Here is an 18,581-nt window from a genome sequence, read left to right as displayed (position 1 = left end):
ACTGCTAACAGTACTACTTTCTCTTTCATTTCTTTCTGACGTGTACGATTTACAAGAGAAACGCCAGCTAGTAATAGCGCGAACAGCCTGTATATATAAACTTTTTGAAATATAAATTATACTGAAATCCTCCTTAAATGCATGTACATCAGCCTCCATCGATCCGTCCTAGTGTCACGGTGAGCTACGGTACGTCGTCTGGCGTTCTTGCCCATTTGATTGTTATTATTCCTTAAACACTGAAATCCTCGTGAAACGCATGTACATCAGCCTCCATCGATCTGTCGTAGTGTCACGGCGAGCTGCGGTACGCCGGCTGGCGTCTCGGCGCGGTGCTGCTGCTGGCTGGCGCGGACGTGGCGTCCCTGCCCATCCCGGCGCTGCTGGGCTGCGGCCGTGTGGGCTGGGCAGCCCACGTGGCAGGTGCGCTGGCAGGTCCGCTGCTGGGCCTGGCGGTGTTCCCGAACCAGAGCAAGAAGGACTCGAGGGGCCGTAGATTCGTCAGGTTCGTGCGGCTGCTGTCCGCCATCAGCGTGATGCTGCTGGTGGTCGGCGCCATCTTGGGCAACGTCTACCTGATCGCGCTGCCGCAGCTGAGGAAGCCCTCCTGACAGAGGATCGAGCTGCTCGTCAAGCTCTGCAGGCGGTCGTTCCTCATCGTGAAGATCAGGGAGGCCGCGGAGAGCATTTTCGAGTAGACCCTCGTCGCGACGTTCAATCAGAACCGGGGGATTCCCCGCGTCCACCGTCGCCGGGCCGCGGAACGGCGGACGCCGCGCTGGCGTAGGCCTGCTGTAGACCAGTGAAAACAGTGGGAGTACTGTGCTCGAGTGATACGAACTGCGGCGAACGGTCCGGAGGGGTCCGCGAGTGAGTGGCCTGGGCGGAGACTTCGGAGGACACTAGAGGAAATTTAGGGAACTCGCCGGCCGGCTCGAGGACTTCCGCTCGGCCGGGGTGAAGCGACGACGATGTTTGTTGCGATTGTTACCTGAGACGCGGATCCGGACGGGATCGTGAATGTGTTCAGATTGGGATTTAGCGTCCTCGGCTATGGGTCTCGAGTGGCCGCAGACGAGTTCACGGGCCGAGCGTGTACATTAGGCTGGTCGAGGGCTGTCTGCGCCGGTTATCGAGCGTCTGGGGCGCGTCCGAGTGGATATTAGGATGCTACGGACACTTGGCCGATCACCGGGACACCGAGGGACGCTCGTGTACGGTTAATTGCTGCTGCCGGGAACGGTCGGTAATTCATTCGGTCACTTAGACGAGTTGCCTCGCGATTATTTCTGTTCGAGTGTCTCGGCTCTTCCGATCGAAACTGAACCGATGCTATTATAATACTTGGCTCTCTTCGTAATTACCTTTCGAGTGATAGGACTCTCGAACTCTGGAGCAAATTCACTGAACCACAATGACGACTAAATGGTAATAAACGAATTAAACAACTCGCAAAATCTTCGCCGTGAAACGGAAGACAGAATTCGATAAACAATGACAACCAAACAATACCGACGACAGACTACCCCGTGAACACCGTATCCGTGTTAATTACCGATCGAACCCCCGGCCGCCCCTCCAGCCTCGTTTCCCGATTATTGAAACTTCACGCCGGCTGAAGGGATGAACCGCGACCGGCCGCGCGATCGACTGCCGGGATAATGGGATGAAGGATGAAGCCCTGGTAAGTTCTCCGGAGGACCGACCGTTCCCTCGATCGAACTGTATCGACAGGGGACCGTCGGAAATCTCTTTTCGACGCTCCGCGGCGGCGGGTCCTTAAACGGCGGCCATCTTGTCGCTCCGGGGAGAATTTACGGCCGCCCCGTCTAATTGCCAGATTAGGAGGGCGGGTTTGTTGCGCGAGGAAGATCGGTTGTCCGTTGGAACGCTGAAAAATCGGCCGGCCGCCCTGGACAAACGGACGAGAGCGTCCGCCTATAAATCGCCTCGACCCGGCGCGATCGAGTATTTAACGCTGGCGCGAGCGAACGCGCGCTTCCGAGAGGATCGACGGCGCTGGATCCAGGATCCGGCCAGGACACCGTGCCAGCGACGCGGATTTCCACGGCGTTCCTTCGCGCCGTTGCTGGATCGCCGGATGGCCTTCGAGGGCGTCGAGATCGCGCGGCGATCGGCGCGGTTCGCGTTTCTGTCGTCGGGACGACTGGTGACTGGCAGTGCGTTCGGGGAGCGGTGACGGTGATCAGTGTACAATTGGAGGAGGAGATGGTTGATCGATAAAGTATTTGGTAGATCGTTGTTCACGGCTGCGCGCGGATTGATGCGGCGCGCGGCGCGGCCGTTTCCTGGACGAAACTCGGTGGCTCGGCAACTACGAGCGATAGGAATAAATGCTTCGGACGAAAGTTGTAGGGTATAGAGGTAGATATATGGTGGTTGCGTCGGTGTTTGCGTTATGGGGGTATTTTGAAGGTTTCTTTAGCGACAGTGGATACTTCGCGGTTTGATTTCGAAGGTTGTATAGGTTGTATAGACGGAGATGTGGAATTTGTTTGATGAGAATTGGTGTTTCTGGGAGGAAAATTAATTTTTATAGCGAGGATTACTTAGTAGTATATTGGTAATGTTTAATTTTTACGGGAGCGGTCGAATTTCGGGGTTTTGTCCACAGACGGCCGCGCTGTGCGGTTTCTTCGAGTTGCTCCTGGAGCTGCCGTTGAGCGCAGCCGCCTTGCCTTGTGATTGCTGGCGAGCGTTTGGAGTTTGTTCAAGGTAAATGTGAGTATTGGACGTTTGGCAGTTCGTTTGAGTTTTGATTGGTCGACGTGAACCCGTTTGCGTCGGTTGGAATGCTATTTGCGAGCGTTAAGTGTGTGCCGATGAAGATGCGGGCGTGTGCAATTGATTTAGGTGCTTGTTAATGATTATTGTATAGCTGAGTGATTGAAACGAGATCATAAGGCAAGGAGTCGAGGGTTATTGATTTTCGAAGAGGGAATAAGTTCAGGTGGATGTGATAGGAGTAGTCCCGAAATTGTCTAGATCGAATTCAAATTTATATATGTTGATAATTACGTTTGTTGTATTGTCTTCATTTTAATTCACTCTATATTCTTGTTCTCACTATCGAGGTAATGTTCTATGAGAGGTTAAAAACCTGGATTATTGTTAAAGCTTGCGTTAATTAATAATTCGTTGTCACTGCAGCCCTTTATGTCGTGAAGACACTTTATAGCACCAGTCCGATTAAGTTGATCTAACGAATCGAATACTCTCAGATTTTTAGTACAATTCAATTCAACTATTATACACCTTCGCATCGTAAAATTTTCAAAAAGATTTTTGTTATTCAACGTATGCCGTTACTTTATATATTAAAAAGGCATTGACGCTACGATTCAGAGCACAAAGGGTTGAAATTAGTGGATCGTTGAGTGCTGTGAGGGCAGTGAGAGATGTTCGTGGAATTTATCCGACTTGCCAGCACCAATCCGCGCACAGCCCTACAGATGTTAATTAATAAGGGTGTTTCGAGTCATTCTTCGATATTAACTACCGATAAGAGTAGCGTAAAGTATTTAAATCCCCGGGTGGAACGTCGAAATTCCACGGCGGGAACGCGAGTCTCCCGTCATTCTTTCCCAGAATTCCAACGGGATCGGACAGCGGAATCCCGCGAAGTCGAAATCGGGGCCGCGAATTGTCGTCCCTCCCGCTTTCTTTCGCGCAGTGGTCCAGATTGTCGGGTTAGGAGAAAGCATTTCGTGCTCTACGCATTCGTGCGTGGGAAAGATCGAATCGATGGGGTTAATCGTTTTTTATATATGGGGAAATTTTAACTTAGAAAATTAGTCAGTTCTTCTACCTATTCTTTTACCTTGGTTTACCTTCTTTTACCTCCGTTTATCCTATTTTGCCTCATTTTGCCTCGTTTTACCTCGTTTCACCTTATTTTACCTTATTCTACCTTTTCTTATCTTCCCCTTTTACTCTATTTTACCTTCTCCGACCTTCTTTTACCTCATTTTTCCTCATTTGACCTCATTTCACCTTATTCTACCTCTTCTTATCTTCTCCTTTTACCCTATTTTAACTCCTCTGACCTTCTTTTACCTTGTTTCACCCTATTCTACCGTGTTTCACCATGTCCCAGCCTCTCTCCCGTTGAATTGTTCGCTGCCTCCCTCCTAATCGTACGATCTGCGCCACTGTGGACCGGAAGAGTGAGCGCTCGCGACCCCCCGTTATCGAACATATCGACGCGCTGACCTGATTTCGATTTCACTTCCGAGGAAGTCGGCGCTCTGTTCGATTCACCGTTCGAGAGCACGCCGCGCGTAGTCCCTTTGCTCGATGTCGGCAGACGGTTCGAAAGCCAACGCTGAAAGATTAATTGGAAAACTCTCGACGTTGTTTTCTGGGGGACTTCTACGGGATCCCCGGTTTACAATCGCGCGGGCGCTGAATTAAATGAGGTCCCTTTGCTTTTGTTGTCCGCCTCGCCGGCGATCGGCCGGGTCAAAGGTGCTTTATCGAAGAATGGGAAAAAGGAAACGCGCCGTAATTTTCTAGGGATTTCTAGGGAATCGTGGCTTTGCGAAAAAGCTGGGCTCAAAGTTCCGCTTCCCTTTTGCGTTCCGCGACCGGTCGAGTCGGTGGAATTGAATTAAACAATAAGAAGGGAGCAGCGAGACAATCTTCCAGAGATTTCTGCTCGATTATTAGATCGGGAAGAAATCGTTTCGTCTGCATACAGACTCGAATCGAGGAAATCAAGAGAATCGTATCGCACGGTATAAAGAGAGGGACGTAGAATAATTCCCCAGTTACTTCCGGGCGATCCCCATTTGCAGAAGAAAACGCGTTCCCCGAGGAATGGAATTAAAATGGAAAGCAACGTCCCATCGGCTCTCGGAGCGCCCGAAATTTACCGGCGGTTTCGAACTGTCTGCCAATAACGTTGCATCCTCAGCCAATACTCGTTTGCGATCTAATTTCAAGCTGCCACGGATCCCCTGCGATGTGTTCAAATCGAATCTCCCGCTCGATGCGTTCAGTTCGCGAGCTCGGATCGCAATCTCGATTTTTATATACTCCGTAATCTCGTTTCCGACGAGCGAGGACAAAACGCGCCCATAGATCCTGTAGTTCGCGCAACCGTTTCGACGGAATCCCCGTGCTCTTGTTCCGTTAATGAAAAGAACCGTTAGAGACCCGGCGACTCCCACGCAGAATCTCGTATTTAAGACGCCGCAACCTTGATTCTAAGCTAAGATTACTTTTCTATCAGCCCGCCGGTAAGTTTCACCCCGGACTCTCCCGACGGACGGTCGAGGAAGATGTCCTACGGTTGCGCGATAATTGATCGGTGATCTAATAAGCCGAAGAAAGCATTCATCTCGAACACTCGTTTCTCACGCGAGAACTTTCGGCGAGAAATTGCAACGATCATTCTCAAGATTCGCGAGGAACCATTTGACTCTTCACCTTTTATTGGTGTTCTCGATCGAGATCGCGACATGTGAGAGTTTCTATTGTTTCATTGGAACGAAACTTTCGTGTTCACGGCATTCCTTTCGTTAGCGAGGAAAATGTTGATCCGAAGTTACCGGAGTCTCCTTGAATCTTTAGAATCGCCTTTGAACGAGGAAACTTCGAGCTGTAACTGTATTCAAAGGGAAATCAAAGCCCCTTGGTCGATCAATTATCGCGCAGCGTCTCCGATCAAAATAGGAATACGGAATAATTGAGATAAGAGCGCTGATCCCTTTCTCCAAGTAGAATATAAAGCTTGTTGGGGTTGAAAGGCGTTGCCCGAGGAACACTTTCCCTTGGGTGCCTCTCGCGAGGACTTCAAACGCGGGGAATCAAAGCGAAAGCTCTTCCGTCGCCGGAATCAAAGGAAAATGCTTATCGACGTATAAATTATTGAAAGAAATTTCGCTTCTCTTGTCCGGAGATCGTCGACGTCGGCGGGGAACGTTCGGCGCGAACGGAGGAGCCCAAGGACTCGGGCAACGGGAGAATCCTCGTGGAAACGCGAACATTCTCTGCATGTACTGACGACGCTGCCAAGAAAAAGAATATATTTATAATTGTACGTAGGAAATATCCGATAGCGGAATATCGTAGAGCCGAATCGTGTTCGGGCTCTCCGCGAATGTCCGCGGGAAACAGCTTTGCAAAAGTACCATTCGGATTCTCTTTAGTTTCCTTTGCCATTCGCTTGGGATATTGAAATTCTCACTCAGGGAAACCAGCGTGAAAGTTCCAAGATAAGGAATTTCATGTTTCTAGATATTCCAAATTTTCATGGATCCTCTGGCATTTTCAATATTATCACTTAATATTAGTAGATATCTCAAATTTGTATGGATTCTCAGGCATTTTCGATATTTTATCCAAGAACTTAATATTTCTAGATATTTCTCATTTCTATGAATTCTCTGGCATTTTCAATACTTTCACTTAATATTAATAGATATTTCAAATTTATATGGATTCTCAGTCATTTCCGTTTTATCCAAGCATTTAATATTTCTAAATATGAAAATTATCAATAATTATCAGATACACCGTAGTACTTCGCTCTAGGAACTAAGGTGTCCAAGTTAACATTCTCGTATATCAAAGTTCCGCAAGATTTTCCAGCCGCTTTCGTGGCAGATTCGCGGAGAACCCGAACGGAGAATATGTGTTCTCCCCGGCAGTTTAGTCGATGATCGTACCTACTTGTTTACCGATATTATATACACTCACACGAACCACACACGAACCACACACGAACCACACACGAATCCATACACGAATCCATACACGCACACACGTACTACTAGGAGATCACTCGACGGCTAGCCTAAAGAATCCAGCTAACCGATCAGTTTCCATTTTTTCTCAGCCACTTCTCTATTCATTTCACATTCCAATCCCTGCTATTTCTTATCGCTAATTCGCTATTCATCGATAACAACGTAACCAATGAAAACTATGAAACCTATAAAACTGAACACCCTTATTTTCACAGGAAAACTCAATAACTTCAAAAGTACAATACAAACGAATGTTTCAGACAAAAATTGTAGAGAACATAGCTAAACGCATGATACATTTTATCAACATTCCCGGGATATTATCATTTCCAATGAGAATAAATATTTCGCGTTTCGATTCGAGCGTTCTACAAACAGAGACAGAGTTTACTCGCAGAAAATTGTTACGTTTCAAATAAAAATCATGTATGATTCAATTTTCATTCTACGAATAATGAAATTTCATGATTTCGCTTGCCCCGCTAGACGCTTGATCGAGCGATCTCCCGGCGTACAGACACGATCGCATAGAATCGAGCGCGTACACAACACACGAGGCGAACTGGCTGTGATTATGTTAGTGTTACCGACTACGTCGACACGGATTAATAATAACGATAATACGATCTGTAAATATAACTGACTATTGAATATAAATACGATTATATACGCTGTGATTCAGTCACGGGCATATTAAAACGAGGAGCCGCCGCTCTCTCACCCATCCCCAGTTGTGTATCGAAACAATCGATTACCTGCAATAAAGTCGGACACCCGCGGTTCCCGTAATCCTGACGCCTTTTGCTCGACGACCGTCATTTATCCATCCAATTTTCCGTCGTTATGTCGCGTCGATGTTAATTACCCGGATAATCGATTATCGTCCCCGGTAATTCGATGGAAGCGCGACAAACGCGCAGTTTAAAGTTGATTCGCAGCCGGCCGCGGTATCGACGGGGGATCGGTTAACGGGGGACACTATGGGATTCTCGATTTCAAAAATTCTGGGGTTCTATTTTATTTGATAAACTCCATTGGTTTCATTGGATCATAAAGAATGCTGTTATTCTTTCACTTTGTTTCCTTCTTTCCTTGGCTGATTGTTTCGTGGAAGATGTTACGAATATTAAATTGAATGTTTGATGTCTTTTGTTAAGGTAGAGAGGAAAACTGAGAAAATTCTTCGGTTTATGGAATGGTTCTATACATTCGGAAGCTAAGAGAAGGGATTCCCTATCTAGAAAATACGAAGAAAAGTAAATTCTTTAATAAACTAGAATATTGTTGATTCTATTCAAATTTGCGGAAATCAGAAGTTATCGAACAGTCGATTCAATTGGCTTCCGACTGATAAATTAAATAAATTGTTTCAATATTGGATTGTAGAGTTCGGTTTTATAATATTAGAATTGCAATATTACAATAAATTTAATATCCGATTAAACACTCAAACAACACGTTTATTTCAATCGTTCGACATTGATCAATATGCGACTCGTATCACATCAAGAAACATGTTCGAGACACTTTCGTCTCTTTCGTTAATCGCACTCCAACAGAAACTTCAATATCCTGGTAGCTTCGAATCATTTAAGAATGATCTTTCCATTCACGTGAATGTTCGTTTCAAGCGAGTCGGTTTACACGAGCTTCGAGACGAAATTAAACTCGATTCTTTTAATCTCTCCTCGAGTCTACTGCAGGAAACGGGAAGATCATCGAGGAAACGCCCGAAGAAGGTAAGGAAATCTCTTGTCCGCAGTTCCGACGGCCTCTACAAGAATTTCCCGTGGTGCGCTGCGAAAGGACATCGGCGGAGGACTCGGAGACAAGGTGGATTTCAATTTAGTAAACGTTTATTACGACGAGCATAAAACGTACATAGTACAAGCCTCTGTGCGGCATTCAGAGCGAATTCACGGCGTTTCGACGCGACAGTGAAACGAGCACGCGCGTTTCCATCCAATCCGAGTCGAGCTCGAGTCGTTAACTCTAAAACGGAACGGAAGAGAGTTTTTCTTGACACGATACGTCGAGTACACACGATCCTGTTTTCACGCGAGTATTCTTTGCCACGATTCTCGTGCGACTTGCTATGCTCTTTTCTCGCAGTTTTGAAGACTGCTTAGATTGTACTAATTGTAGAATGAATGTTCGGTAGATTCATCGACGATCTTATCGATCCATTGATGCTTTTCCATGGAACTATCGTGTGAAGACAGAACTGAGTGTGTTCAGATGTTGTCTCTTTATATACGTATGTGATAGAATATTTATATATTTATATGTAAAATATACGATCGATTACACTGTGTGTCTAGATCGATTGCTACTGACTACCCTTATGATCTACGATCGCTGACGAAGATCGGTGAAACCGGCAGGAGCTTGCTCTCGTCGATGAATGACACAGAAACTTTCGAACTTGTCGGTAGAATATCATCTAATTTAAACAAAACGAATCGATCGAAAGCAGAACAGTTCAAGCATCGATTTAACCCCTTGCCGTAGGAAACTCGAGAATAATGCATTAAAAAAATAATCAGCTTATAGAGACCAATGTAAACGATTCTTACCAGTAACATTGAAAACACAACAATACAATCTATTTTCAAAATATCTCAACAATCAGCTCGCGAATAAAACAAACTTCGAGTCCCGAATCAGTCGCGCAAAGGGTGAATTCCGGGCCGAAAGGGTTAAACCGTCGTAGTTCCCGCGGAATCCGTTTGCCAGAGGAATATTCCCGGTAAAATGAATGCGGAGAACAGTGGCGAAGGAAATGGTACGGCAAGGGGTTAATCCGGCCGGGGCTGCGTCGGACGACGCGAAACACTTGTTGCTCCGTGGATCGCGGATCGGCCGAGCCGCGAAACGGACGGACGTCTCTCGAGAAGAGGACGGCCCCGTTACTCGCGCTGGTTTAATCCATTTTTGTTTCTCGATTGTCCTATATTATTTAAATGTCCCCGTTCCCCGGCCCCGTCTCCGCGGAGGAAAAGAGCCGCGGAGGAGAACGCGGCCGACTTCATTCCCGCTGATTCTCTCTTTCTCGTCTGTATTCAATAACGCTTCCATTACGTTCGTCGAAATGAAATTCTTTGCTGCCTCTCCGCGCCGGGGAAACGGCGACTCGTTTTATTGGGAGCGCCGGACGGTTTCTGGCTGAAACGGTTCGAATACTTCGCATGGCTCGGCCATCTGTTCCCATTCGTTCGGTTTGTTTGTTCGTCGAGGGCTCGCTAGAGCGAACAGATAGATAGAGAGAGAGAGAGGGGGAAAGGGGGTAGAAAGTTTCCGATGGGAATTAATTTCATTAGTATTCAGAGCCCATTCGAGCCGTTCGCGTCTTCGGGCTCGTCGAGTTTCCGGTTAATTCGACGCGGAATGCCCGGCAAACGGAACACGCAAATGAATCGGTTAAATACCCTCGTTACCTGGCGGCGAATGAATTTTCGAACGAATTTTGGCAATCCTGACGCGTTCGCCGCGTTTTTCATTCTGAGCGTTCAGTTCGGTTTGTTCAGCTTTTCTTTGAGATCCTTGTTTCTTAGCTGTTCGGTTTGCTTCAGTTGGATTTAGTCGAGCTGCCATTCGATTCGTTCCATCTTCGGTTCTCTTGGAGTTTCGGGTCTTTTTCGACCCTCAGTGTTTTTCGCTTGAAATTCTCGTTTTCTTGAGAATAGTAACATTTCAGTTAGATCGTATACAGCGAAGATCTAGTTAAAGGTTCTTTAGGTGAATAGTATCAAATAGCATACAGTTTAGAATTGCGAATGTAAATGGGTAACGTTGAGCTGAATCTAGTAGAATTTCTGTAGAAACTGTTATGATTGATTACGATCGATTTACAATAATGTAATGCAACGTTACTTCGAGACAACGCAGCCACCGGCGGATCAACCGACGCAACGTCACGCGGATCACAATAAATCTATAATTACGCGAGCCTACGCTACAGTAATTGTCAAAGAGAAAGTCTACGAAAACGATGTCGACAGCCACTGTGCCACGGTTGAACGAGACGTTTGTAATAAATAAAATCAGTCAGTCATCCTGAACAAGAAAATTCCTGCAAAAAATTCGTTCCTCGAACCTTTACAAATTTCCGAAGCATCCATTTATTCGAACGCGAAACTCAAAACGATACCAATGTCCATAACACTCCGCGAAATGCAGTAATAACAACGATAACGATATCAATAACACGAAAGCTCAGTTCCGACAGTAATTACTGAAATTTAACCCCGGGAGAAAGTAATAGTCAAACCTGATGTTTCAGTGAAACCAGCGAACTCCAATTTTCCAGAATGAAACGTTAAAAGGTTCTCGAGAAAACGGCAGGTGATCAAACCTGGAGAATTCGTCGGCGAATCATTTCTCGAACAGTTTCCTAATTCCCGATTTTTCTCGAATTCCCCTGAATTCTCATTGATTTCCGAATTATCGTTAACGCGTTAGGCACTGCGAAGATCTTGACTGTTTTCTGGTAGAATTGTTCATTCCCACAAAGACAAGCAAGAATAATTATTCATTATTTAGTGTTATAACCTTCTCATTGCGCTATTATCAGCTCAGTTAAATCATTAAACATTCCCATTCGATATCTGTCTCGTGTTACGATTGTTTCCAAGTAATCCAGAAGCTTCGCGTGTTAACAGTTTTAACACTAAAATCATCTGCAATTTTTAAACAGTCTTAACACTAAAACTACCAATTTCTGATCAAAATTATAACGATAGGTTTCTTGAGATTCGAAGCGTTTGTATCTCTAGAAATCCAGAAATTTGAAAATCTCACGCAAAAACGCATTGGTAATTGAAATACTTGGAAAATATAGATCCTGGAGTGCGTGAATTTAGGCAGTCCGGTAGTGTTAGCGTTAAATTGCTATGAATCATTCGTTTCCGAGTGTCCCTCGTTTCCGTTGGATCTCAGGGGTGAATCGTTCCCGAGGCGAAAGGGCTCGAGCGCAAAAATCGAAGCGAACTTAACGGGATAATTTGGTTTCCCGGCGTCCCCGGGGTTCGGTATCCTTAGCATTTAAGCGTCGAAGATAAATTGCCACAGATAAATCAAAATGGGACACCCCCGGGCCGCCAGCGCGCTGGTAGGCGGGATAATTCCCGTTAAAGCGGGGTCCGGGACGCCAACTTCCGTCTTTATCCACTTATCCGTGCGAGGCACGGAAGGACTATTCCTCACAATTACATCCTGATCGATCTTACCGGGGCCGTAGATCCTTTCCAGGCGAGCGTTTATGGCATGGTCAACGACGCAGCCGGAATAAAAGGATAGAGGGTGACTCTTCTGTGTCCGGGCACGAGTTCCGCTAGAGCGGGGGTGTAATTGAAAGGTTTCAGTTTTTAAGCCTTTGCACTCGAGAGACGGCTTCCATTTGGTTCTCCGTTCGATACGGTATCATCGTCAATGTGACATCGTGATGATAATTATCGTGTGCAGTGATTATAAGAATGTTATATAATATATTATAATTGTGATATATAGTGATTATGAGAATGTTATATCGTATATTATAAGATATAATAATTGTAAGAGCATTATGCAGTGTATTATATAATATATTATAATCATAATAAAAATTATAAACGTTTATTATTACTCAATTCTTTTCAATTGATAGTTCAGTGTTATTCTTCTGTTAGCGATGATTATACCAGAGCAAATGTAGACATATAATATGCCGAAAATTTGTTTCTTTCTTCGATATATTATCGATTATAGTTGAGAGATAAATCGTAGCACAAGGGATTGATATTAAATCAAACTTTGTATCACTGAGAGAAAAGAGAGAAAATAATTTCGAGTGCAAAGGATTACTGATTGACTGGAGATTTTGCTCGGAAACTTTCTGGCGAATGATTCGAGGAGAAACGAGTGGATTCGAGACGAGTCAGCAGAGCGCTGAGTAAATTCGAGGAAGGGTTTTAAAGGCGGAAAGAATGGAAGGAAAATAATCGCAGCAGACGTTGTGCATTATCCCCGGGAGAATTTCGAAGAGGTTCCTTTAGCCTACTGATCGTCATTAAATATTGCCCCTGGAGTCTAGAGTATTTACAAAAATATATTTATCGTCGTTCGTGCTCTCGAGATACATTTTTCGATTCGGGAAATACAGAATTCTTCCGTGGAAAGCGCGAATCACGCGAGTTTACCGAAAGGTTTCGTCAACCTGAGAACGAGAAGGTGTTCAGAATGCTGCAAGTATCGTCTACATGAAACTCCTTTCAACCGTGGCGTCGTCCTTCGATCGCCTAATCGCTAAATGGAAATGAGAGCTACGAGAGAGCACCTGACACTGACGAACCAACGTGTCCGCCTGTCGACAAATCAAAGAAACGTACAATTAACGAAACGCGAAAGAGAAGAGGAGGGTCGGTTAATAAAATCTCAATTCGATTCTCAGTCTTCTGGATCATGCAGTTGACACTCCTCGGTAGTTACCAATTTGAGGGAAACTGTTCGACACTCGGGCGTCGAGGATCTGATCGGCAAATAGACGTCGAACCGAGTCGTTAATTAAAAATCGAACAACAATTTTCAGGATATATCATATATAATAGATTAACCCTTCGCAGACGATCGTCGGCATCTCAGATGGAATATTAAACGATTTAATTGCTCGAGAGATCAATGCGTGGTACCATCCTTTCAATTAAGCAACCGGTATCTAATTTAGCTTCATCCGCTGAAGGTTTCGTATATTTCAAGAATCTTCGCTTAACAAAAGAAACTATTAAAAAGTGGACAACTAGAAAAATAGCAGAACCGATTAGAATCTTCCTTAAACCTAATCGCACCACGATGTGACTTTGTCGCATTTAAACCTTTTACTTAAATTTCATTATTTCATATTGCATTTCGAAAAGTTTCTTTAGCCTTTTGAAAATCCGCCAGAACCCCTCCTCCCGCGAGTGTCGACAGCGGCGAAAGTCATCGACCCAAGAGCCAATCCCGGCGACCCGACGCGCGCGAAGAAAGACAACCTCCCGGCCGCGCAATCAGCCGCAATCAGCACTGCAGCTGCTTGCACTGCACGCCGATCTCCGTGCACCTGCACTCGAGGCACGGGCCGGACAGCTCGGTGATGATCCTGCCGACCCGGTACATCCTGCCGTAAATATTGCAGCCGGCTAACTTCAGTAAACTGGCCACAGAGGCTGGTATCTCGTTCTCGAGGAGCTTCGAGGAAGTTCCGGTTTCCGTGGCCGGCTCGCCGCTGTCCTCCGCCGTCCCCGTAGTCCTGGTCGCCTCTGTCGTGGACCTAACGGTCACAGCAGCTTCCGTAGTCCTGGAGGTTTCGCTGCTCGTTTCGACGTTGCCGGAGAACAGGAGGTCCAGCACGCTGTCCAGAGAGAATATAGGTTCCTCCGAGTCCAGGCTAGCTTCGGGACTCCTCGCAGTGGTCGGATGAACCCTGGAGTCCTTCATCCTGGACGCGTCCTCTGTCTTCGCTCCCATCGACGGATGATCGAGCGAGCTGTTCGCCTTGGCAGGATCTAGGACAGACTTAGGATCAGTGATGTTCTTCGCTGGATACGGGTGATCCTCTAGCTTGGTAGACTGGTCGATCGAGCTGATCGTCTGATGGTCGAGTCTCTTTTCAGGAGTCTTCGCGGTCACTTCCAGGCTGTCTTTGTGATTGTAGGTGGCAGGGACGGGTTCTTTTAGGTGGTTGTCTTGGTTCAGGGTGTACTTCGTCTTGGACATCAGCCTGTCCGCTGACTCGTCTGGTCGGTAGTCGTATGGCGGCCGGATGAGCGTCAGTTTGTCGATGTAGTCGAAGCTGGACGAGTGCAGGTGGTTCGAGCCCTGCGTCTGCAGAGGATTCAGCGTTGTGCTGCTGCTGCTGGGCCTCGGCGTGCTGATGCCCCGCTCCACCAAGTACGGCAGCATGTCCTCGATCAGCGACGGCAGGTCCGGCGCCGGCTCCGTCTTGATCACGTCGCGGAACGGGTCCGGAGACACGATCGGCTGGTGCAGGGATGGCGCTGTCGCGTCGGCGCGGTCCAGGACCAGCGTCGGGGACTCTTCTGCTTCCACTGGAAGAGTTTCGGGTGGTTATGCGAAGAAGGCTTTTAGCTCTTTGTACTTGGTAGGCTAGTTGCCGGTTGATTGGATGGAGGATTGTAAATTGAGGTTTAGTGTAAAGATTCATCACCGTGTAAGATTGAAATAAAATGTTCTTTCATTTAATTAATGTGAGTTGGTGGTTTGAAGCGTCGTCTCTATCTCAGGAAATGAATGTTCCTAGTGAACTTTCGAGTTTTGTAGTTAACCCTTTGCACTCGGATGGTGACCGAGAGTCACCACTAGATTTGACACATGAAAACTGTAAAATTTGATATTTCAATGCACTTGTGATTTCCCTTCGAGTCAGTTTCGAAGAATATCGTCTTCATCTGGTCAAGAAATGTTAAATATTTCTAGTGAGAAACTTCCGAGTGCAAAGGGTTAATGAGTTATTAATATTAGAGCCTATTTGGCGTTTGATGCTGTAGGATCCCTGTTTTCTGTTGATTCTCTATTTTCTGTTAGTTTATACTGTAGCGATGAAGTTTCAGCCGTTAAATTCTCTAGGAACCGTTGTATGCTCGTTTAAAGAATTATGTTATTAGAACTTGGAGTTAGATCAAGCTTAATTCAATTAACCTCTTGCACTGTAAATTAATTCAGAAATTTGGCACTCTCTGCAAAGAATTCTATTCTCACCTATTTCATATGGGTATTTACTCTAATTTTGTTTATTAATCATCCTATACAGAGTGGTACATTTCAAAGCAATCTAGTACGTGTAACGCAACGAGATTATCGGTGCGCGTAACGCGTCATTGACGATTTCAGAACAAAAACCTCTGGTGCGTGTTTTTCCAGCGCAAGGGGTTAAACAAATGTTTGCGCGAATAAATTGGCGCGTGGGAAAATATTGAAAGGACACAGGAAAATAGGATGTTTTGGTTAGCTTCCGGATACACGGGGAAATATTAGTTGCGTCGACTGTTTGCGGAGCATGGGGGCCGCTAAAGGGTTAAAGGATCGGTGGTCTCAATAGCGGCGCGATAACAAAGCCTGTAATTTGATGGTGTAGCGTACCGCATACGATCTTTCCGCAGCACGTCTCCTCCGTGTTGATCCGTCGACAGCCGATCTTCAGGGGAGGACACTTCTCCGATGAGCAAACCACTTTGCCGTAATAGCACATACAGATCACGCAGATGTTGCTGTTAGGTAGAATCTCACCGTGACGATACTCCATGCTCTCGAAGAGGCAATTGCTCACTGAGATTTCACCAGGGTTAAGTGTAAATGTACATGCGTATCTATATCGGTATTATCGTGAAATAGGATAGCAGTATATCAGATGGTAGAGTTATGAAACAATGGAAAATATATTGTGCTACAATATAGTATGTCATAGTGGAATCATGAAATTGTACTTGTAAAATATATTGTACTATTATGTAGTATATCATAGTGGAATTATGAAATTGACATTGTAAAATATATTGTGCTATAACTATTATGAAATTATATAATATATCATAGTGGGATTATTTAATTGTACTTGTAAAATATATTGTTGTAATATAGTATACCATAATGGAAATATAAAATTTTAATTATAAAATTATTGAATTATTATACAAAACTAATTAAACGTTCCATAGCAACACAGTAAAATTCGCAACAACAGTCAGAAATACCAACAAACGATTGCTACGGTAAACTATAAATAATATTAAGAGGAAAACGATGGCGCTATCAGTTGAAAGTTGCAACAAGGAACGATTTATAGCTGCACAAGAGAAAATAGCGAAAGAAGATTTGTTACCGTCGCTTTTACGATGCGGATTCGTGATCGGCGCGGGAACAACGGTGACGCCGGTTCCAATTTCCAGATTCAAATCAGTGGAACGGTACGGAGCGTCAAAATACGGCGGCTCTCGCGGCACGAACCCACCTTGCGGCAAAAAAGCACTCGCTTTAGACACGACGGAAAGACAGTCGAAGCAAACGATCGAATTTTTTCCGCAAATTCCCGTCCCAACGTTCGCGCGGTATCTCCGGATAAAATATCCATCGAATCCGCCCCGCCGGCAAATCATTTTTCGGCTGTCGTAAATTGAAAATTGTTAGTGTTCCGTTCCGCTACGAAATCAGATACATAAAAAAAAAATGTCTCTGGCCCCGTGAACGTCCGGCGAGCATTCGAAAAAAAAAATGAAGATCGAATGAGAGATAATTCACAAATTAAATAAATCTCGGCACATCCGCGGCAGAGAACGGCAAAATCTGTCACTCTCGCATTCGCGGCGGCCGCCGGGACGATACGGTCGCGCGAAATGGATGCGTGACGACGGTAACTCGGAATTTTATAACACCAGCCCCGCCGCGATACGCGTCGGCGTCAAAAAACGCGGCCGACGTGCGCTGCTTCGCAGCTGGGAATTTTTCAATTTCGTCAAACATATTTCCCGTGAAAATGCCGTATAACTGGCGAAAATAAACAACGCAAATCAAACGAAGGAAACAAGCTAATATCGACGCGTCTCGTTCAATGAAAATCCTGTTTTTTTTTGTCTCCGATCCGCGAGTCGCGTGATGTAGAATTAAATGTAAGTGTCCTTATCGTGTGGACCGAGGAAACGAAAGATTCTTGGACTTGAAAATATTTTTTCCTTGATCTATAAACCGCATAGATTAAAAATAAGAAAACGAGCATAAAGATTCCTCGATTCACGAATCGCGCGAAGAAAATTTCTTCCCATGATCCATGGATCCCGCGGGATGACGCCGAGAAAAAATAAATGGAGGGACAAACGATCAAATTTAAGACTTCGGGGGCGAAAAGAAAATGGCGTGACGTGGGAGGAATCGAAAATTCGGTGCTTAAAAGACGACCCACCTTCGGTCTCGACCGGCGGGCTGAATCTGTTCTCCTGAGTGGCGATATCGTAAAATCCAGAAGTGTCAGTCGGCCGCAGTTCCGGAGGCACGACCACCGAGCCGGAAGGATATCCGGTGACAGGCGACGGGACCGTCTTGTCTTTCACCAGCGCGTCCGCCGCGACGAATGGAATTATCCTAGGTGGCAAACGTGCAAATCGAACCTCTTATCGCGCGAGTAGCTTCGGACAATCGTCCTGATTACTTCAACACTAAAACTATGGAGCGGATCAAATTCGGCCACTTCGGAATCATTTTCAAGTATTTTAATTAGGCAGGCATTTTTGGGAAAGATTTTCAATTAAATTTGTGTATTCGTATAGATACAAGATTACGAGGTCCTCCGAGTCTCAAGAACCGCATCTTTACTCGAAGGACCAGTCAGTGAAGAGACTAAAAATTGTCTGATGACTATTTGCAATATCTACTTGTTCCAACAATTTTGTCTATATTTCTTCGTAGTATCACAACTGTACCATTTAAAGGTACATTCCAGTAATTCCAAAGTATTCTCGAATAAATGAGCGTCATATTAACCAGTTAACTGTGTTCGACGGGTATACTCGTCAAAAAGTAGCGACCATTGGCTTTTCACAGAGATTACAGTTTAAACAGCCGGTATACTCGTCGAACACAGCGGACAGGTTAAGCTGTAATCGACTGAAATAACGTCGATGCGAGGCTCAAAGCGAGAAATCAAGAGCCCTTCGGGCCGCGAAGGGGTTAAAAATACTTGAAAGAATAATTAACGGGTGTCGAAGCCGGCTGCGGGGATGCTCGAGCGTATCACAAAACCGTATCTCCGGCCGTTACCAAACAACCGGCGTTCGGAGGCAGAGC

At 45.6% G+C, this 18,581-nt stretch overlaps 2 protein-coding genes across 3 annotated transcripts in view; one reads left to right on the top strand and one right to left on the bottom strand.

Moving 5' to 3' along the window:
* rho-6 (serine protease rhomboid 6) overlaps positions 1 to 8,709 on the top strand; it is a 167,193-nt gene extending 158,484 nt beyond the window's left edge. For both annotated transcript variants that reach the window (XM_031993822.2, XM_031993823.2), the window contains exon 5: positions 291 to 8,709. In XM_031993822.2, coding sequence (XP_031849682.1) covers positions 291 to 611 — 321 coding nt within the window. In that variant the 3' untranslated portion in view covers positions 612 to 8,709. The remainder of the gene's footprint in view (positions 1 to 290) is intronic.
* Positions 8,710 to 8,887: 178 nt separating this feature from the next.
* Positions 8,888 to 18,581, bottom strand: part of LOC116434905 (uncharacterized) — a 75,864-nt gene continuing 66,170 nt past the window's right edge. Inside the window, exons 13-16 of the mRNA XM_076371919.1 lie at positions 17,701 to 17,879; positions 16,627 to 16,755; positions 15,888 to 16,073; positions 8,888 to 14,836 (exon numbers count right to left, since the gene is read on the bottom strand). Of these exons, the coding sequence (XP_076228034.1) occupies positions 13,806 to 14,836; positions 15,888 to 16,073; positions 16,627 to 16,755; positions 17,701 to 17,879 (1,525 nt within the window). The 3' untranslated portion in view covers positions 8,888 to 13,805. The remainder of the gene's footprint in view (positions 14,837 to 15,887; positions 16,074 to 16,626; positions 16,756 to 17,700; positions 17,880 to 18,581) is intronic.

Source organism: Nomia melanderi, chromosome 11 (assembly GCF_051020985.1).
Source record: "Nomia melanderi isolate GNS246 chromosome 11, iyNomMela1, whole genome shotgun sequence".
In the NCBI taxonomy this organism is placed as follows: Eukaryota; Metazoa; Arthropoda; class Insecta; order Hymenoptera; family Halictidae; genus Nomia; species Nomia melanderi.
This window is presented reverse-complemented; position numbering and strand designations above follow the sequence as displayed.